The sequence below is a fragment of the Myxine glutinosa genome, chromosome 8 (assembly GCF_964187855.1).
Source record: "Myxine glutinosa chromosome 8, kmMyxGlut1.1, whole genome shotgun sequence".
NCBI classification, from domain to species: domain Eukaryota; kingdom Metazoa; phylum Chordata; class Myxini; order Myxiniformes; family Myxinidae; genus Myxine; species Myxine glutinosa.
The window spans coordinates 142,709,265-142,732,036 of NC_136268.1; the positions used below are offsets into that span (position 1 = coordinate 142,709,265).

The following is a 22,772-nucleotide window of genomic DNA, read 5'->3' on the forward strand; positions in this document are numbered from 1 at the left end:
TCAGTCGCTGGAACGCCTGAGCCGCATTCTTCAGACCGAAGGGCATGCGCAGGAACTCGAAGAGTCCGAATGGCGTGATGACCGCCGTCTTCGGGACGTCCTCCGGCCTGACGGGGACCTGATGGTAGCTGCGTATGAGGTCCACCTTCGAGAAGAAGGACCTGCCCGCCAAACGGGCAGAAAAGTCCTGAATGTGGGGGACGGGGTAGCGGTCGGGAGTCGTGGCGTCATTGAGACGGCGATAGTCCCCGCATGGTCGCCATCCCCCGCCGGGCTTCGGCACGATGTGCAGCGGCGACGCCCAAGCGCTCTCTGAGCGCCGAACGATGCCGAGTCGCTCCAGGGTAGCGAACGCCGCTTTTGCCACCGCCAGCTTCGTCGGCTCGAGGCGGCGTGCCCGGGCGTAGACCGGTGGCCCGACGGTGGGGATGTGATGGGCCACCCCGTGCTTGACGGCCCCCGCCGAGAAGGTGGGCCGCGTGAGGGCCGGGAAGCCGGCGAGGAGGCGGGTGAATGCGTCCGCTGCCGGAAGCGTACAGACCAACGTGGCCGGAACCAAATCGTTTGGCAAGCCGCTTGGCAAGCCGCTCGTTGAGCTGGGCAACGCACAAGCGAGCGAGCTGAACGTCTCGGCCTGGACAAGCCGTCTGCGCTTGACGTCGACCAGGAGCCCATTAGCGCATAGGAAGTCTGCGCCGAGCAGTGCCATGGGCACGTCGGCGGTGACGAACGTCCATCGGAAAACCTGCCCTCCAAACCGCAGAGAGAGGCAGCGTTTTCCGTACGTACGGATGGGCGTCCCGTTCGCGGCAAGCAGCGCGGGGCCCCCACCCGCGGTGTGCTTGTCTGACGTGCCGGCAGGAATGACACTCACCTGCGCTCCCGTGTCGCACAGGTAATGGCGCCCGGAGAAGGTGTCCGTTATGAACAGCAGGCTGCTCGAACGGCCGGCGCTCATCACCACTATTGAGCGCCGGCCCGGGCGTTTCCCGACCCGTTGAAGGAGCACGGCGGATGACACCGCCGAGCTTCGTGGTCGAACTTGGCGTGGAACCAGCACCAGGTGGTGGAGCTGGAGGAGCGCGGCTGGCTCCGCCCGGCCGGTGGAGTTGGCGGGTTTCCCCGCGGTGGCGGTTTTCGCCGCGGCGGTGGGCGGGGCGTGGCGGCGTTCACGAGGTGCATATCAGCATGCTGCTGAACATCAGCGCACTGTAGAAGCTGATGCTGTGGAACATGCTGCTGAACATCAGCGTCGAGGGCCGTGACGGCCACGCCGACGCTCGCCCACGTGTCCGAAGCGGCGAAGTACCTGTCCGCCTTGGCGGCTAATGCTCGGGGTTCCATTAGCTCGGTCCCGGCCAACGCGAGGCGAACCTGCGCTGGAAGTTGGCGCCGGAAAAGCGCCCGGAATAGCGAACCGGGGGCTTCGTCGCCCAACAGTGACAGCATATGGTCCATTCGGACCGACGGGCGCGTCTCACCGAGCTCGGGGAGATCCAGGAGGCGATCGGCCCGTGCGTCGTCCGTGAGGCCGAACGTGGCTAGGAGTAGCCGCTTGAGTGCCTCGTACTTGTGGCCGTCCGGTGGGTGGCGAAGGACGGACACAACTCGAGCGGCCGTGCCGGGCCCGAGGGAGGCGACGACATGGCAGTAGCGCAGGTCGTCGTTGGTGAGGCGCCGAAGCTGAAATTGGGCTTCAGCTTGAACGAACCAGACTTCGGCCTGGGCCTCCCAAAATTCGGGAAGTTTAATCGCCATTGCCTTGTCGTTGGCCATTGCAATGGCGTCGTGTTCGGAAGGATCGCTACGGCAGATCCAACGTCGAGGGTCACCAGTAAAGCGCGGCGTTACGCACGCTGCTTGTGAGCAAGGAGGAAGCGGACAAGCGGTAACATATAAACGTCTTTATTGTAAGACTACACTGTAACACTGAAATGCTCCGGGCTGGTCGCCCGGTGTATATAGGGGGGGGGCCTGGGGCATCAGTCACTTCAAGTTTTTGAAAAAGTTTGATTTTTGGTACCATTTTGAAGCTTAGGGTCTAAGTAAGAATTTTGGTCCGAGTGGACAAAGATCACATGGAGTCTTCATACATTCCCGCCATTTTCCAAGATGGCCGCCATCAAAATCTAATACTGACAATATCTCGGAAACTAATCAACCTAGAAACATGAATTTGGTGTCTATACCTAGGTTTTCATGGTCAAGGAATCCAATAAAACCATTTCTGACTACATCAGAGTATTTATTTGTCCCGAAATGGTAAATTACACAACAAACGTTATAGCAGAATTTAGCAGAATTATGCATGTTAACAATTAAGCACATACGAACGTAAATTCTATAAAATACCATGAATATAAACCGAACATTCTATTTTCATTGTTCTTAGTGATATTTGATTGATTAGGTAAGTGCAACTAAAAAATCATTACTCATTCTCACAACCATCATGGTCATTTAGTTGGGACATGTGCACTTGCATAAACGTGAGCACTTCAAGTCAGCTTTTTTGCACTTGCATGACGAGCAAGGTTTTGTGCACGCGCATTTTACGTCTAGATCAAACACATCCCTGGCAAGGGGCAACGTGGTCCAGATGGGAACCAGTTGGCCATCTTTTTCCATCCATCCATGATTGCTTGGGCTTGGGACTAGTGCCAGTGGCTCGTGCGCTGTAGTCCAGATGCTCGCCTGGAAGACACTCCTTTTGAGATGTTGGTCCAGCGCATCACTTGTAGGGGGTATTCTTTCCACATCCCTAGTCCTGTGACAGAAAACCCTCATTCGAACAAGGTCAACGTTGGTGTCATCAGTGATAGGTTCGTTGGAGTACATTTTGCAAACAAAGTGACTCACCACTTCCCTCAACTCTGGCGATGTAAGAAACGGGGTGCTAGCAATTGTCGCAAACTCACTCAAGAGGGGTGGAACCTCATCTTTCCGCTTGAAGCAGTATCGCTTGCCCTTGAATTTGAAAGCTGACGTGCTGTCTGATCCAGTGAATGCATGAAAGAGAGCCAAGGCTTTGCACGTTGTCACACCCAAACTTGAGGCAATGTTGTTGAGGGAGATCATTTTGACTGTCTTTCCTGCTTTGAAAGAAATCCAGATATCTGACTCCGGATTCACCGCCTTGATGTGGTGGAAGTTACACAGAAGTATTACGACAACGTCTGTGTCGCCAGTATAGACCATTCCCAGTGATGAATATTGGAGGGCATGAAGAAGATGTACCAGTACACGAGTGTCTGCCTCCTCATGATTACATCGTCCCATGGGCGGTCCATTCCCTGCATTGAGGACTTGGTCACCAGAAGTGATATAAACCTGTTTGCCATCTTGGAATGGTGTTTGCACAATGCTTGTTGACAGGAATGAGAAGAGCTCTTTTTTATTTTCGGCATTAGCCAAAAAGTTTTGCCAGTTTCCAGGCACTTTGGCAGAACCAGATACTCACTGTCGTGTGCCTGTTCCTCGCTTTTCTCTTGTGGTCGCTTTGATTGACATTGTGCGATACTGAGCCCATACAATATCCACTCTCGCTGCTCTTTTCAACTCATGCTGGATTCTTGGGCAGAATACTTTGGTGAAATATTCATCAAATGTTTTGCCTTGGACAGTTGTGCCAGGAAGAGAGTGGATCAGTGCACCACCATCAATAACGATGACCCCATAATCATCTGGTGCGACGAGCTCCTCATCCGCGGATAGTCCGGTACTTGCACTTGCTTCCATAATGCACGCCAATAAATCTGACTTGGTGCAAGAGTTGATGGACCCATCAGAAGCCAGTGCATCTGGTGATGAGGAGGATTCGTGACGGAAAAATTCCTCCAAATTTCCACCCCGGCTATCAACCATAATGAATGCTTGTCCATACAGCTCTGTATGTTGTTTGAAGTGCTGCACCTTCTTCTGTTTTTGGTACCAGGCTGTGTTTTGGTACCAACTGCACTGTTGGTTTCTCTTTGCAAGCTACAGAGACCCAGTCGTCGAAGGTCATTTCACTTCCGCCGTCCTCATAGGCTCGTTTCAGTAGACTATCGAGCACCACAACAGTAATCTGGTGAGCATACCGTGTTCTCATTGGATCATTTGCTCTCAAGTAAGATGTCGCTGCAGCTACTGTCAAGGCAATGCCAGCCTCTGCAAAGGCTTCAGGCCATCCAGACCCTCGTAGGAAATCTCCCATAGTCGCCCACAAAGCCATTTCGATGTGGAGCCCTCCCAACATCACCAGAAACGTATCTTCTCCAAAGAGTTCAGGAAAGGTCCATTGCATTTTCTTGGCAATATCAAAGAGTGGCTGGTCCACTGCCATGATTGGGATTTGCTGTAGGTTGAGGAACTCGGTTGTTTTCTTGACCAGGTCCATTCCATGTCGAATCATTTTTGGTGTAGCTGCTTTATCACGGAATAGTGGTAGCATGGCTTCAATACATTTCTCTGTTGATCCCACAGCATCCGATCGAGAAGCATGATATGCCGACCACATAATTGGAGGAACAGTTTCACTTTCAAATTCCATTTGCATATTTTCCTGCACCATTTTCATCCAGGCCTTTTCATGGTGTTCCTCCTTGTCAAATGACGCCATGGACTGTGGCTGCACGTCTTTCACAGGAGGTTGGGTGACAAGATTCCGGCTCATAGGTGGAACAAACGTGTACAGAGGAGGCAGCATTGGTCCCTTGGTGCTTGATGCTCGTCGATGGAAGTCGATTTCTATAGGTTCTTGGTCCAGCCCTGGGTTTTCTACTGAAGGAAACTGAAACATGGAGATACCTGTTCCATGAAATGAGGATGTGGCTGTTCTGGACGTAGGATTGTGATCTAGATTGTCAAGGGCTGCAACCGTAAAAATCTGCTGACGAAGGTTGCTAGGACAGACTATATCAGCGTTGGCATGTGCTCTTTCAGCAGTAGCTTGTGCATATCCAACTTCAATGGTAAGCACTCTCTTATATGACACGCTAAGGCAATACTGATGTAGCAGTTGTACCAGTTTCTTGCTCCTTGTTTGGGAATGCAGTTTTAAGGCCAAAAACACTGCAAGAGTAGGCTCACATCTCCAGTTTGCAGGAAGAGAAGTGATGTTCAACATGGTTAGTTGACTCATGGAGAGAACTGTCCTGGAATTGTCTTGCATAGGAGATGATTTAGGACCAGTAAGCAGTTGACGAAAGAAATATTTCAGCTTTGTTGGAACAGCAGATTCCTCACAACCTTCAGGAAATGACCCCTTGAAATTGAAAGCAGTATCATGATCCAAAACTGCTTTACGTAGAATTGATGCTGCCAACAGTAAGGTACGTGATTCTTCCTCTGGTGTCTGGCTCGCGCTGGAGATGATTTTTCGAGCTGTCTCTGAGCAAACAAGGAATACTCGATTTCGGATCCCTTTTTCTTCTGTCAGATGTGGGAAGTGTTCAAGTACTCTCTCTTTCAGGCGTGTGCAGTTCACTGTCTTACGAATCTCATGCTGTCCCAACCTTTCCGTCATCATATCTGTCAAATCTTGGAGAGCAAAGATTCTACGTCCTCCAGCAATTTCTTCACTGACGAATTGTAGTAGCTCATTTTCTACTGTGATTTCAGTGTCTTGGGTGACTTGACCTTGTTTTGTACTGATTAGCATTTCATAATGCCGACGGTTGAATTTCGTGTAGCAATATCGATGATAGTTAGCTTCAATAGCTACCAGATCTCCTTCTGCAAGCCGTGCTACAATGCGATCCTCTCCCAATGAAACTGCTTTGTCATGGATGTTCTCGGTGAGGGAAACTTTTTGGAATGAATGGTCATCTTTACTCGTTTCTTCATTACAGAAGAGACATAAATTTCGATTAGTTTCTGTGCTAGATCTTCTTGGTCGTTTTCGTAGAGGTGGCAAGCCTTTGGAAGAACGTGTTTTTGCCCGGTCAAGTGCTGATGCCTTGTACAACTGACGACATGTTTTGTGCCAGGATGCTCGATTTGCTTGCATAGATCCTTCATCTGGAAGTTCCAAGTTTGGGTGAGGTGCAGCATCAACATCTCGGAATTGATTTACAAGGCTGATAATATCTTTGTATGCCTCCGCCCTACGTACACCAACTGGGTTGTCAAGAAGACAGACAAGTTCTTCGTTTGTTTTTTCTTGGCAGAGGACACACAACTCACAGTTCATTGTCTCAGCCATCACACTAGCCTGGAACGAAAAGAAAATACATGTAAGTATATAATAACCAAGCATAATCAAGTATACATGGACATAACATAACACAAAAATCTGACAAGTAGGGATTCAGCAGAAGCAGTTGCACATACATATGAATTATCCAAACCGATTTCCAAATATACAAAATGTATTCATGTGTGCTGACTTATATAACACAATGGCTATTGTATTTAGATATTTGGATACATACTGATATATCAACAGATATATAATGCGACTAGAAAATGTGCTAATGAGTTCGTGTACTGCACAGATATTCCAGCAAACAACCTAAGCTGATTCCATGATCACAAAGGATAAATGTGAGATCCTAATTGCCATGGTTATTTTTCTACTTTTGGGGAACAGAGATACACCTACTGATTTAGAGACATAACTGTTTGCTTCCCTGGCCATAAAATTCGAGGCATGGACACCAACAGCATGACTGAAGGTTTAGTGGTTTTGGAAGTATAGCCGATATAGGATTTTGGTGGCGGCCATCTTGAATTTTACCATTTCGGGACAAATAAATACTCTGATGTAGTCAGAAATGGTTTTATTGGATTCCTTGACCATGAAAACCTAGGTATAGACACCAAATTCATGTTTCTAGGTTGATTAGTTTCCGAGATATTGTCAGTATTAGATTTTGATGGTGGCCATCTTGGAAAATGGCGGGAATGTATGAAGACTCCATGTGATCTTTGTCCACTCGGACCAAAATTGTTACTTAGACCCTAAGCTTCGACCTGGTACCAAAAACTAAACTTTTTCAAAAACTTGAAGTGAAAATGAAAATTTGTTCATGGTGGGAACCCCACTAATATCATGAGGCCACGCCTACCCCTCGGGCGTGGCCACCGCCCACTTGGTGCGTGGAATGATGTCACCACGCCAGTGGGTTTTTGTGTCCGCCACAATATCTTCTTTTTGAAGACCCGCATTAAAACCTTGAGATAGTAGTTGATACTCTGGTTGAAAACTTGACTTTGTGAACATTATTAAATTTTCATAATCTAAAAATTTTGGAGTAAGGAGCATCTTTAAAAGCAAACAGGTTTTCCCACATCCGCTTGAACCAACTATTAGACATCTTAATGAATTTGGAAGGTTTTTATGATTATTAAATTTTATCTTACTTTCCCACACCGGTAAAAAATCATCCATTTTATATATGGCTGAAAATATATAACGGTTAATCATTCATCCTGTGTGTTGTTATCCCTATTTGCATTATAATTGTATATACATATTAGAAGTGATTCAACCAACTGTCTAATTGTGTTAAATATATCTTGAAATATTTTGAAAATGGGTTCGTCCATTTTATATAGCCCAAGAAAAAAATACTATTTTAAAGAAGTATGATATAAATGTTATATTTCTATAATTTTAACCACAACTTACCCACATCCTATCATGTAAATTTTAAGTACATGTATTTTTTTCATATTATTTACCTATGTTGTGTCGTTAGTGCTATCATCATTAAACATAAATGCCGCTGCTGCTTCCGTAATTTTATTTTGGGACATAAGATTGTTGATATTAATCATTAACCTGTTTGTTTTCCTAAATAGCTCTTGAACAACTACATTATTTACCCTCAATTGAATGGATGGACCTGCACCACCGATAAAAATATTTGATATCTCAATAGCGCAGATACCTTTACAGTTCACACCCATCAATTCCTCTGGTTTGATGCGATGATCTTCTATGCATGATTCTCAGTGATTTTGTTATCGTAAAACGAAGTTAGAATTTCAGGATGTTTATCCACCTCCCTGTACTTTTCATATTTATTTGAAAGTTTTGGATACATTGTTGGTGGGTAACCTTCAATAGCAATTCCTCCATCATGTTGGAAATTTGAAAAAAAAAAATTGTTGACGCGCAGGGTCAAAATCGATGGGCGCGCTGACCAGAGACTGGAAATATATTTTTCTCGGCCTAACCTAAAATTTTGAGTAAATCAAGAAAAATCACAAAAATCGCGAAAAATGACAATTCGGAAATTTTGAAAAATCAATTTTTGATTTTTTTTGAAAATCGTGACATCTGAAAAATAAATAATTAATTATTCACTTCCGGTTTGTGGTGAGTCACTTCCTGTTTTGGGTTGAGACAGTTTCGGTTTGGGGGCAAGGGGGGGATACGGGGAATGTGGCCTGTCCCAGAGTACTCATTTTACATCTGCTGACATGTAATGCTTACACGGACATCTGGGCTTGATTTAATTACAGGAAGGTTTCTTCTTCTTTGCGACAGTCGGAGCACACAACCCTATACAATTCTACCAGGACTGAGGTATTTCATTCCTTACCGCCACAAACGTAAATGTCATTCAAAGATTTCAACAAATCTATAAAACATCCATTTGTGATAAACGCTGATTTTGAAAGTATCCTGGAAAAGACAGATACTGCTTCTACAAATCCAGATCAATCATACCCAAATAAATATCAAAAACAAACTCCTTGTGCTTTGTGTGGTTTCTCCCCTCTGGACTGTGGCTTGTATCGAGCGATAAACTTATTGGAGCATGGAATGAAGGTATTGGAAAGGGTGTTGGAGAGGAGGATAAGGACGAAAGTGAAGATCGACGAAATGCAGTTTGGATTAGCAGTCCATTGCGTCTACTGCACGCATGTTTCATGTCAGGACATTCCAAAGGGATATTTTCTCATACTTACACGTCATGTGCAATGTCACCGTCATGTGCAATGTCACCGTCATGTGCAATGTCACCACAACACTTGTTCTTCTTATCATGTGTGGTAAAATTTGGCCTAGGTTGAAAAAGATTGAAATGTTAGCTTCTTGTGCATTTGTTTTGGTAGATATCGTCAAAAACAAGTTTAAAAAGTCATGAGGAGGAAAATAAAATTACTTACTTCAGACGCTTCAAACAACTGATTTTTTTCGTCTTGGATGGTAAAGATTTGTTCATCTTTGGTTCCCTGCAAAAGAACAGATCTCTTCATCCACAACAGAGTTCAAATGTGCTAAACCGGTGAATAATGAATAAATTAATGAATTCAAACAAATAAATATGCAATAATGGTAATGAATAATAATAAATGGGAATAATGCCAATGATGCTACTAATCTATATACTGCATGTAAAATAAAGTTTTTGGTTTTTTTTGTTTGTCTGCACGCGCTAATCTCCTGAACGGTGAAAGACAGGAGAAAACATCTAAAATAAAAAATGTAGGGATGGGCCTTGGGAAGGTTTTAGGCTAGGTGGCGAGGCTGGTCGAGGCAGCCTCGACCGGGCTGGGCCCATTTCACAATTAAAAGCTGAGCTGAATTATAGAAGTCAATCTCTGACGGCCGCGATTAAAAGCTGAATTATAGTAGTAAATTCATTCAAAAAGAACCAAAAATGTCGGGACGGGCCCCGGGAAGGTTATAGACTAGGTGGCGAGGCCGGTCGAGGCCGCCTCGCCCGGGCTGGGCCCATTTCACAATTAAAAGCTGAGCTAAATTATAGTAGTCAATCTTCGACGGCCGCGATTAAAAGCTGAATTATCGTAGTAAATTCATTCAAAAAGAACCAAAAATGTCGGGACGGGCCCCGGGAAGGTTATAGACTAGGTGGCGAGGCCGGTCGAGGCCGCCTCACCTGGGCTGGGCCCATTTCGCAATTAAAAGCTGAGCTGAATTATCGTAGTCAATCTTCTACGGCCGCGAGTAAAAGCTGAATTCTAGGAGTAAATTCATTCCAATATAACCCGGGAAACGCCGGGTGCATTCGGCTAGTATGTGATAATGGTGAATAATGGTAATAAATGTGTGAATATGACAGGGATAGATTGAGATACGACAGGGAGATTGAGATATGACTCGGAGAGCTTGAATTTCCTTAAAGGAGTACCATTTCCATTGCGCGCACGTTTCATGTCAGGACATTCCAAAGGAATATTTTCTCATACTTACACGTCATGTGCAATGTCACCACAACACTTGTTCTTCTTATCATGTGTGGTAAACTTTTGCCTAGGTTGAAAAAGATTGAAATGTTAGCTTCTTGTGCATTTGTTTTGGTAGATTTAGTCAAAAACAAGTTTAAAAAGTCAAGAGGAGGAAAACAAAATTATTTACTTGAGACGTTTCCAACAATTGGGGTTCTTCGTTGTAATTGACGGTAAAGGATGGTGCACACCGTCCTCATTTGAACAAGTAGACTTGTCCATATTTTGTTCCCTGAAAAAGAACAGAACCCTTGAATCGACAAATGAGTGCAAAACCGGATATATATATATATATATATATATATATATATATATATATATATATATATATATATATATATATATATATATATTGTTGCGGATATGAGGATTGTATTTTTTTATTGTGTTGTATTGTAGTAAATTGTTGTGAATTATTGCTTACGTCTGGACCCTCCTGCCTCCAGTGTTGTATAAAGGTCAAAGGGCGTTCCGGTAGTTAATTCCATAAAGCATACATTAAAGGACACTATAATACCCTTGTTCAGTAGCTTATATCCTTATTATGTGTGTTAGGGTAAGGCTGTGTCTCCCATTAATTTAAATACTCCATTGCACCAAGTGAAATAAGAGTAGATCCCCTTTCATTTCATTTCAATGGCCAACTGCATTTTGGGCGGTTTTCTTCAACCACCATTGGCCACGAGGCAAGGTTGGGGAAGAAAGGCGTGCCCGCCCGTCGTCATCAAGGGCGTAGCAAGAGGGTCGCGCGACCAACCAAGGCCGAGGTGAGCACACCGATGGGCGTGTCCTGAAGGCCGGCGGCTTGATCGCCGGAGGCGTTATAAAAGCGCGTGCGCAAGAGTGGTCAGGAGTTGCGTAAGGAGGTCCATGAAAAGAGTTGTTGCGTAAGGAGGTCCATGACAAGAGTTGCGGCGAAGAGATCACCGAGAAGAGAGTTGAGTAAGGGATCCCTGAAGAGAGCAGCTTGAGCCACCGCAGCTGCATCAACAGCAGCTTGAGCCACCGAAACTGCAGCCACAGCAGCTTGGGGCCTGGACGGACGTTTTGAGCAGGACCGAAAAGGAACGGCGGCTGCCAAACGCGCCGATCGTGCTGCGGTATCTGTGGACCGGCCTCCCCCCTCCAAGCCATCCACCTCCGCCATTCCTATCATCATTCCCCATGTGAGTCATCTTCGTTTGTTCTGTCTTGGGGTATTAATCAAGCCAGTTTAGATAAGCTAGTATTTTCACTGTGTCACCTGCTTTTTCCATGTTCCCTGTATATAACCTTGACTGCTCCTTTTGCTTGTGTGTGTAAATAATAAATCCCGTTACTCTTCTGTACGTCTTCTTCTTCCTCTTTACATTCGGTCGCTTTAGAGGTTTCCAAATTGAATATCTGTGGCGCGATCCGGCCAAAGTTCGGGAATCGGGTTAGTCGGGGTAACTGTACGACCGCGGGGCCATCCGCTCGGCAAACACAACATCTTATCCGCGGGCCGTAACAATTGGTGTCTGGGAGTGAGATACGAGGCCCGAACCAAATTTTTAAAACATCTATAAAAAATGTGGTCAAAATTTGGAGCGGCCGAAATTTGTTTTGTTTTACAAAACCCGAATTTTGAAATCGCGCCATGGCTGGTCAAGGCGACGGGATGTCGGTGGGAGAGATAGACGGGGTAGAATCGACCCAGGACCTCGGGGAAATGTATGTGGAGGAAAGAGAGGAGGAGAACATTGGCAATGTGGTTGAGGAGGTTTCAGGCGCACAAAATGGAGCCATCGCGCACGTGGTTGTAGCGGCACCAGATTTTGCCGCGCCCGTGACCGTAGCAGCACCAAATTGCGCTGCGCACGTGGTCGCGGCAGCCGAGCCAGAAATGCCAGAGTACATGCGAGTCTTTATCTATCTATAATTCCAGTAATCTCTGTGTGTATGTATGTATGTATGTATGTATGTATGTATGTATGTATGTCTGTGACCGCTGTTTCTCGACAACCACGGGTCCGATATACTTTAAACTTGCCAGGTATATTGCTGGGGACCCGAGGATGTGCCTTTTCAAGGTTTCATATTAATCGGAGAAGTAGTTACCAAGCTATGTCCAAAAAACGATTCAACCAATCAGAGAGCAGCGAGCTATCACGTGTGCCGAACGTGGCGAACAGACTCTGCCTCGGACGGCATATTTGAGAGCGTATTCATTTATTTCACGTTGGCAAACTATGTTGGCGTTAAACTATGTTTTAAAACTAATTTGCGATTCATCGTAACTGCGATTTGCGACCTTCCGGACAGTGAAGACTTCACTTCCGGCAGCCAATCACAGAACGCGTTGTTGCGTAGGCGTGGCCGATGTGAGAGCGAGCCGAGCCGAGCGCGTGCGCCATTACGGTTCGTAATTCGATTTCTTCCGGAGAAAATAATAATTTCTCGATTTCTTATGCGCATTATTTCTCCCAATTCAGTCAGAGCGAAGGGCGGAAGCGAAGAGCGTTGTTTTTTTGTTTACGGGCGTACGGGCGTACGGGCGGGGTAGAGCGTACGGGTAGCGTTTTTTTTTGTTTTTGGCAAGGAACGGGCACCCACGTACGGGCATGCCCTAGTGATTCAAATGATGGCAAAAATGGATGCCCAAAGTGATAAGTCCACCCGAGAGCAAAGAGAAATGGGTGAGCAAATGAGGGACGAAGCGAGGGCTGATAGTGAGAAAATGGAAATCAGAATGATGGGGGCAATGAGGGATGAAATGAGGGCTCAGAGTGAGCAATTGGGGGTAATGAGGGACGAAGTGAGGGGTACCAATGCCCAAATTGGGAAGATAGACAATAATTTTAAGGGATTAGACAAGAAATTTGAGGGGTTAGACAATGGGATAAAAGAGGTAAAGAATGGGTTAACGGGGGTGGAAAATAGAATGGCTGCCCAGGAGAATCAGATAGAGGGGGTGAAAAATGGGTTAGAGGGGTTAGAAAACAAGATGGAAAACAAATTGCGGGAAATAGGGGAGCAATCCGCCCGAGAAATTAAACAAATGGGAGAGCAGATAGAGGAGGTGAAAATCGGGGTAGAAACCAAATTGGATGCTCAGAGGGATGAATTGGGACAGATGAGGGTGGCATCTACAAAAGAGAGGGAGGAGATGAGGGAGGAGATGAAGGAGGAGATACGACGAGGTGTAAGCGAGGAGGTCTCGGGGGTATGCGAGGAGGTAAAGCGAGGTGAAAAGCATATGGAGAAAGAGGTGAGAAATGGGACGGCAAAGTTACAAGGGGGCATAGAGGACCTGACGGAGGAGGTGGAACAGCTGACGGTGGGACAGACGGAGTTAGTGGAGCAGGTTCAAAGGAACACTGCGGTACTAGGAGGGTTAAAAGCGACACAAAACAACATTAAAAATGACTTAATAGCGACACAGAGGCAATGTCAGATGGTACGTGAGGGACTGACAACGAGGTTGGACGAGGTGACAGAAGTAATGGAGACAGAGGACCGGGAGGTGAGGACGCAAATAGAGACGGTCAAGGTAGCCTTAGAGGATGAGATAGAGGAGACGCACTGGGAAATAAAAGAGGTGAAGCAAAAGTTAAAGGAGGTGTTAGAGGGGGTGAGTGAAATTAAGAAGAGACGGACAGAAACTAAGAGAGAAATACAGGAGGAGGTGATGGAATATGTACAAGGTCGGTGCTCAAATCGTAATGATGTGCTCGCTAACCAAATAAAGAGTTTGCAGGTGGCGAAGGAGGTGCGGAGACGAGGTGCCAAGGTGAGTGGCGATATATTCAGAAATGTAGATGATGTGAGGGGAGCTTCAGTCGGCTTGGGGGTTGATTTGGATCCGGGTGTTCGTGAGAGGCCGTTGGTGAAGTGTGCGACAGGTACGGTGTGTGAAAGAGGAGGTGCGCGAGAAAGGTGTGTAATGGACGGGTGCATGAGGAAAGAGTGCGCTGTCAAAAGTAAGAGTGAGTGCACGACCAAGAGTGGTGGTGAGAGTAGTGAGAGTGACACGGAGCGTGAGTTGGTTGTGGCAGGTGAGAGAGGATGTACACCTGGAATGGAAGGATGTACACCTGGAATGGTAGAGTGTGTGTGGGAATGCACGCTGGAACTGGTAGTAAGGCACGTGGTTGGGTGTGCGAGTGAGAGCACACCTGTGATTGTCACAGAGGTGACCGAGGAGGGGGCGTGAAGAGGTGTGTTGGTGAGGTGTGTGAACGACGAGTGTGTGCAAAGGTGTGCGGTGGTCAGGTGTGTGACCAAGTCTGTGAGCGAAAGAACGAGTGCAATAGCGAAGTACGCGGGGTGTACGGGCGGCGTTGGAGCACCGAGCTTGGTGAGGGTGAAAGGGGTAGCGTATGCGTGTGAGCATGCAGGTGAAGCATCGACGGTAACCGGGTTAGCGGTTAGAGCGACTTATAGCCGAAGCGGGCCTTCAGTGCGTGCCGGGTTTCGCGTGCCACGAGGACCAGCGGGGATCCGAACCACGGCGGTTTCGAAAGAACCGCCGTACACGATCCACGCTGGGCCTCGCTTTGAACGGCCGCGTCCGTGCTCCACGAGGCGGAGCGGGCAGCCCGATAGGAAGGGTCGTCATGGCGACCCCTTTTTGTTGAGGCGTTCCGGCAGGTCGAGATCGGGCCATGGGATGGCTCCGTGCCGAGGTGGTGCGTGGGATCTCGGCCTGGGTAAACCTCCTTCCCTGCATCGAGTGCCGGACGTATCCAGCCGCTGGCACCAAACAACCCGCATTCATTGCTCGGCTTTACGAAGCCGAGCTTTAGAAGTGAATTGGCGCACCGAGAGGCACTAGTGAGAAGACTGATGACAAGGATAGTGGTTTGGACCCGAAATTGCAAAGCAAAATTAGATGATTGGTAGAATGATTGGCAGATGATGGGTAGTGATTGGCAAATTTTTGATTTGTTGAATTTGATGTGCAAAATTTATAGTGAGAGATACCCGATGTGGTGGGATGGCAACTCTGCCATCTCTCACAGCGGGGGCAAAGGAGCACTAGTCTTATGGGGTTTATGGCAGTGAAAACTAGCCCGGGAGGGTTAGGATATAATGATAGGGACCTAGAAGATGACCTTAGGTAACGTTAAGATTAGGTAGTGACAATGATACCTGTAGTGGGGACGCAGGTAGATTAGTTTGGATGATAATGACGAGGGAGCGCAATAATGTAAGGGGCGACGGGGAAGCGCAAGTTTCAGAGGGGAGTAGTTAGATGAGATGATGCCATGTGTTTGAGGATTGGAAGTGTATTGTGAAAAGTGTGTAAGGAACAGGTGTGATTGCACAGGTGTGCAACTGAACAGGTGTGTGGAGCAGTGTATGAGTGAGTGAAAGTGATGGGTGCTGTGTTGACCAAATGGTCCAGGAAGGAAGGAGGGTGCAGGTGGCACCAGGTGATTACACAGGTGTGCAACTGCAGGTGAATGGAGGATGGTTGTGTGAAATACATGGAATGTGGAATACATGGAGTGTGGAATATATGGAGTATTGGAATGGATGGTCATGGAGTGAGTATGATGGAAACTATGGAGTGGAGTGGATGGTGCGAAGGTGTGAATGGGGGAAGGATGGATCCCCATCACGAATACCCGGGGAGGGCAGTGTAAACGTTAGGTAGAGGGTATAGGTAAATTGTGGTTGGATATTGGCATCTGTGGTGCGGGTGAAAGAATGGTGTTTGGATGGGTGCATTAGTGTTGTGGAAATGGCTGGGCGTGTAGCCTGTTAGTGTGTGTAGTTGGTTTGGGCACTCCACCACTGTGATGATGTCGGCCAGGTGAGGCTGCAGGTGGGCTCTGGGAGCCGGTAGTTGTTGTGGATGGGGCCCGAGGATCCGGAGGACGGACCCGGGTAGCCCAGTGCCAGAGGGCACCGAGTGGGGTGACAGAGCCAGGAGGGGCCTTCCCCAGTTAGATAGGTTAGGGTGAGGAGCGAGGTAAGCTCGGGTGGCAACTACAGTGGGGGAGGTGTGCAGGTGGGTAGACCTGCTGGGAGAGCTACACGCCCCAGCCCAGAAATTGTGCAAGGGCACCGGGAGATGAATCGGGGGAGTGAGACCCCAAATTGAGAAGCACCACAGTTTGGTCAATGGGAATTGGTTTTTAGAACCCATAGTGTAAGTTGGTCAATGGATTGGCAGGGAAAGACCCCGGGTAGTGTAAAGTGTGTTAAAGTCATTTAGAGGATAGTTAGGATTGAAGTCTCCTCGCACCATCTACATGCACTCACCTGGGATGACGTACCTCCACACCATGCCAGGTTGTTTTATTATTTTTGATGCAAATGTTTGGATTGTGAGACGCATCATGACGTGGGTGTGACATTGTGCTGATGTTCCATCTCTGCCTCCTTATGAGGATTGATGATGAATTGGGTGATGGCAAATTTTGGATAGAGGGAGTGAAGACGAATTTGGTATAGGGGGAAGATGTGACGGTAGTGACGAATTGGTAAATGTGTAGATTTTGTACATATGGGGTAAGGGCAAGGGTAGTGTAGGTGACAGGGGGGGTGACGTACGGTAGGGACGAGCTTTTCTCACTTCGCTCTCCGTACGCACTTCGCCTTGCATTGCCTTGTTTGATGTGTACCCTTGTGACCTTACCCCTCGCTCATCTGTCTCTCCCCCCATTTGTCTCCCACATGAGGACCTGTGCGCCACTGGGCGCCGAGGGGAGCATGCGTGAGTCCACCATTGTGCACCCGGAACCCCCAGAACCAGCTGTCTGCATCGATGCACCACATTATGGACCACATGTCTGTGGCCGAGCACCACTTATGGACCCCATGGGTTGGGGCATGGCCCCTCTGCTGGAACCGGCCATGAAGGCCCGAAATCTTGCTGGCGGACCTTGGCCACAGGGCACCGATGCCCCACAGGTGACCCACACGTAGTCGGCCCTGTGGGCCATAAATAAAGAAAATAAAAACGGACATGTTAGGTGCATTTTATTGCAAATAGGCCGCCAGCAAAGGAAGATGACAACACCAGGAACATAGTAATAGCCAGCAGAGGGAGCCGAAGAGCAAGAGACCACCTGCAGGGATAGGGGTTGTTGTTTTTATTTTTATTATTGGACAGTGATGACTGTGCACCGGTTGGTGCTTGAGGGTGTATTGGTGTGTTTTGGGTGCTTTCATGGTGCATTGATGCAGAGCAGACTGTCTCCCCCCCAGAAAGAACAATCACAGGTCCTGGGTTGCGTTTTGTAAATAAAGTAAAGCCATTATAAATAATACTCCCCACCGTCAGTGTATAGTTTGAAGACCATTCCGCAATTCGGTTAGCTGTGGGCGTGAGTCTGTTAGATAGGGTGCAATGGAGCAGCGGGACATATTTATTTATGTTTTAAAACTGTCGCACTCAGGGTCAGGTTAAATGTAGAGGGAACTACACCTACGTGTCACACTAAATTAAAGTTATAGGCCCGGGACGTGCCTAAGAGGAGGAGGGTGCAGTGTTGCGGATATGAGGATTGTATTTTTTTATTGTGTTGTATTGTAGTAAATTGTTGTGAATTATTGCTTAAGTCTGGACCCTCCTGCCTCCAGTGTTGTATAAAGGTCAAAGGGCGTTCCGGTAGTTAATTCCATAAAGCATACATTGAAGGACACTATAATACCCTTGTTCAGTAGCTTATATCCTTATTATGTGTGTTAGGGTAAGGCTGTGTCTCCCATTAATTTAAATACTCCATTGCACCAAGTGAAATAAGAGTAGATCCCCTTTCATTTCATTTCAATGGCCAACTGCATTTTGGGCGGTTTTCTTCAACCACCATTGGCCATGAGGCAAGGTTGGGGAAGAAAGGCGTGCCCGCCCGTCGTCATCAAGGGCAGAGCCAGAGGGTCGCGCGACCAACCAAGGCCGAGGTGAGCACACCGATGGGCATGTCCTGAAGGCCGGCGGCTTGATCGCCAGAGGCGTTATAAAAGCGCGCACGCAAGAGTGGTCAGGAGTTGCGTAAGGAGGTCCATGAAAAGAGTTGTTGTGTAAGGAGGTCCATGACAAGAGTTGCGGCGAAGAGATCACCGAGAAGAGAGTTGACTAAGGGATCCCTGAAGAGAGCAGCTTGAGCCACCGCGGCTGCATCAACAGCAGCTTGAGCCACCGAAACTGCAGCCACAGCAGCTTGGGGCCTGGACGGATGTTTTGAGCAGGACCGAAAAGGAATGGCGGCTGCCAAATGCACCGATCGTGCTGCGGTATCCGTGGACCGGCCTCCCCCCTCCAAGCCATCCACCTCCGCCATTCCTATCATCATTCCCCGTGTGAGTCATCTTCGTTTGTTCTGTCTTGGGGTATTAATTAAGCCAGTTTAGATAAGCTAGTATTTTCACTGTGTCACCTGCTTTTTCCATGTTCCCTGTATATAACCTTGACTGCTCCTTTTGCTTGTGTGTGTAAATAATAAATCCCGTTACTCTTCTGTACGTCTTCTTCTTCCTCTTTACATTCGGTCGCTTTAGAGGTTTCCAAATTGAATATCTGTGGTGCGATCCAGCCAAAGTTCGGGAATCGGGTTAGTCGGGGTAACTGTACGACCGCGGGGCCATCCGCTCGGCAAACACAACATCTTATCCGCGGGCCGTAACAATATATATATATAATATATATATATATATATATACATATATATATATATATATATATATATATATACAGTGGGACCTCTAAATCCGAATTTAATTCGTTCCAGCGGCAGTTCGGATTGGGAAAAGTTCGGAATTAGAAACTATTTTCCTCATAATAAATAATGGAAAGTGAATTAATCCGTTCCTGGACCCCAAAAACCCATTATCAAGACACTGTTAACTGCAAATACACATGATTCAAGGTAAAATAAGATGAGTAAATGCCCTAAATATCAAATAATAATAATAATAAAAACAAGAAATAAATGTACTAACATGAAAATAACTGCATTTACCTTAGTGGAGAGTTCTGATGGTGCATGTGGAAGCTGGAGAGGAGGAAGGAGGGAGAGGGTTTTATTGCTTGGAAGGTGAGGCACCTTCCAAGCTAACATCAGATGACTGTGCTTCTGGTGTTTGCTCTGTTTGTCTCTTAACACCACTTGTAGAGGGTTGGGGCTCACTAGGCTTGCTTTCTTTAGAGAACCACCTCTCCAAAGTTGCCTGGTGTTGGCGACTCTTCTCCTCAAGATAAGCCTTCACAGAAGGGGCAAACTCTTCATGAATCCACCCAGTGAAGAACTGCCTGGTAGCCCATGCTTTCACGTTTGTCCTCCACGTTCCGTTATCGAAATACATTCGGAATTAGGGACAAAATTTTCTCGAATTTACGGTTCGGAATTAGAGTAGTTCGAGATGAGGGGCGTTCGGAATTAGGGGTCACTACTGTATATATATATATATATATATATATATATATATATATATATATATATATATATTGTTACAGACGTGGCTTAGATGTTATTTACCGAGCGGTTTTGGTATGACCACGTCTGCACAAGTTACCCCATTATACCCGAACGTTGACTAATCGCGCTGCGCTAGGTCAATAAAGGCAATAAAGGAAAAGGACACACGGCTGGGTTTCAAATGACACGACACCCAGGGTTCAGTTCTCAAGACCTCCGGAGGAGGTTATATTAAGGCGGAAGGTTAGATTACAACTACAAGAGGTACAGCATAGAAAGACAAGCACTTAGACACACTCTTATATTATTCCCAACAGACGACAGATAAACGGGACAAAAGGCTGACTCACACGGGGTTTGATGGCAAGGAAAGGCAGAATCGATGGCTCCAGGTGCACCTGGGCTCGAGGCAGAATCGACTCGGTCCGGTCCAGAGATGCGGGAAGGTCACAGCGCTCGGAGATGGTGACTTGTCTGCTCAGGCTGGGGGCGCATCTGACGTCACGTCCGCTACGTGGCCGCGTATATCCGGCGGGGAGTGACACGCCCTCGGCTCGTTAGCTCCGCCTCGTGGAATCGGCACGTTGCTTCTCATTGGGTGCGTGCGGGGGGGTTACCGGCTCCGCCCTTGACGAGGAGCTGACAAGGAGCCCCTTCGTGGTAACCCCGTGGAGCGCATGGTCCGGAGCGTCGTTGTTGTTGTAATTGTTGTTGTAGTTGTAATTGTAGTTGTAGTTGTAGTTGTTGTTGTTGTTGTTGTTTGGGGAAGAAGATGGAAGGAGGTATGGGAAAGGTCCTAAACTCACTACTGGTGCCATATAATCACATTCTGGTGCAACGAAGAGTCATAATTAATGGAAACGAGTCCTTAACTGACATAGACTAAGAATAACTAGCAAGATGTCCGAAAGTTGTCTACGTGTGATGCGGTGGACCTGGGCACGACATTTAATGGGGGAAAAAGGGGAAGGTCGGCTCTACTGATTGTTGTTTACAGACAATGGGACTAGGGAATGGGGGATTGGGGATAGTTGGGGAGTATTGGGGAAATAGGGGAATATTTACAAGCGGATATGGAGGCCAAATTCCATATTCGCAACATTGCACCCTTCTCTACCCTCGGGGCGTCCCGACCCGATAAATTTTTACCTACTTTAGTGTGGCACGCAATGTAGTTCCCTCTACTATTAACTCTACCCTGAGTGCGACAGTTTTACAGATATTCACAAATGAGTAAATATGTCCCCCTGCGACGTTGCACCCTTCTCCTCACAGAAACACACCCACAGGATAACCGAATCCGGAAAGAATCCTCAAACTAAACATACAGCCGGTAGGGAGCATTATTTACAAGACTACGCTGATATTTACACTACGATCCAGGACCTGTTTTTGGAGGAACACATGCAGATGTTATGCATAGAGAGAGTACGCATGCTAGCATCGATACACCAACCCACGAGTGCTCTGTGGCCTACGGCCTTTAATAATGTGCAGAGCACCCCTTCCAAGCATCAAGCACCACCCCATCACACAGTGAGCACCATCCGGTGCACCAATAAAGTGTTTACAAATCACCGGTGGTGTCGCAGCCGGCCGATGTTCTGCCGCTGGTCTTGCCTTCGTGTGGTGCACTTGGCCTTCTTGCCTCTTTCAAAAAAATAAAGAAAGGCACCAACCGCGTCCATTTCTATATTGTGGCCGTCAGGGGGCCAACTATAAGTGGTTCACCTGTAAGGCATAGGTGCCACGTTGACCCATAGGTCCATCCACGGGTGGTGCTTGGCCGCAAAAGAGCTGCGGTCCATTGTGGGTGGCCACAAACATTGCGGTCCATATGGTGTATCGATCCAAGCAGCAAACAGCGAAAGTGCAGGCCCACAACTGCGAAGCCAGCACCTCTCTCTCCTCTCTCTCTACCCCAAAGCCAGATCCTCGGAGGTGGGAGACAAAAGAAGCAGACAAGTGAGTAAGGTGGTAAGGGCGCAAAAGTGCACGCAATGTAAGGTAATGCACACTGGGGGCACATGGGAACCAGGTGAGACAGGTACGTTCCTACCGTACGCTTCCCCCCCCCCCCACCAGGTAACCTACATGGCCCCTCCCTTACCCCTTACTGTATCCACAAAACACAACACTACCCATAAACATCTACTTTACAAATCAACAAACATCCCTACTGTCTTCCCCGTTCCTCCCATAAACCAAATTCGTCTTCTCTCCCTCCTAACCAATCAAATTTGCTATTTCCAACTTTCCTCAAAATTTGCCATCTCCAACTGCACATCAAAATTTGCCATTACCAATTCATCATCAGTCCCTCCTAGGGAGGGAGAGATGGAATCACCCCAATGTCTCATCCACGTCGTGATGCGTCTCACAATCCACACAGCAATTTCATTTCCTGCAACAAAACAAAGAAAACACAGGTGTGGAGTCATCATCATCACCACAGGTAAGTGGCTGCGTATGGTGCGACAGGTTCATCAATCCTAACTATTTCCTAAATGACTTTACAACTTTACACTACCCGGGGTCTTTCTCCGGCCAAACCATTGGCCCTCTTACACTATTGGTTTCTAAAAACCAATTCCCATTGGCCAAACTGTGGTGCTTTTCAATTTGGGGTCTCACTCCCCCGATTCATCTCCCGGTGCCCTCGCACAATTTCTGGGCCGCGACGTGTACCTCTCCCAGCGGGTCTACCCACCTGCACACCTCCACCACTGCAGTTGCCTCCGAGCTTACCTGCTCCTCACCCTAACCTAACTACCTGGGGAAGGCCCTCTGGCGCTCTCCCCACTCGGTGCCCTCTCTGGCACTGGGCTACCCGGGTCCGTCCTCCGGATCCTCGGGCCCCACTGACACTAACGGCTCCCAGAGCCCACCTGCGGCCTCACCTGGCCGACATCCTCACAGTGGTGGAGTGCCCAACCAACTACACACACTAACAGGCTACACGCCCAGCCATTTCCACAACACTAATGCACCCATTCACAACACCATTCTGCAACCGCACCACAAATGCCAATATCCAACCACAATTTACCTGTACCCTCTACCTAACACTTACACTACCCGCCCCGGGTATCCGTGATAGGGGTCCACTCTTCCCCCATCCACACCTTCGCACCATGCACACCACTCCGTACCACTTACTCCAACTCTCTCCACACACCTGTACTTGCACACCTGTGC

The 22,772-nt window shown here is 47.5% G+C and overlaps 1 protein-coding gene across 1 annotated transcript; it reads right to left on the reverse strand.

The window, feature by feature from the left end:
- Nucleotides 1–1,972: 1,972 nt before the first annotated feature.
- On the reverse strand, nt 1,973–5,055 carry LOC144893340 (uncharacterized). Its single transcript, XM_078783780.1, has 2 exons — nt 5,052–5,055; nt 1,973–3,120 (listed from the first exon to the last, which is right to left on the reverse strand). Exon 2 carries the CDS (start codon nt 3,076–3,078, stop codon nt 2,461–2,463), a length of 618 nt encoding a protein of 205 aa, XP_078639906.1. The 5' UTR covers nt 3,079–3,120; nt 5,052–5,055; the 3' UTR covers nt 1,973–2,460.
- Between the last annotated feature and the right edge of the window lie 17,717 nt (nt 5,056–22,772).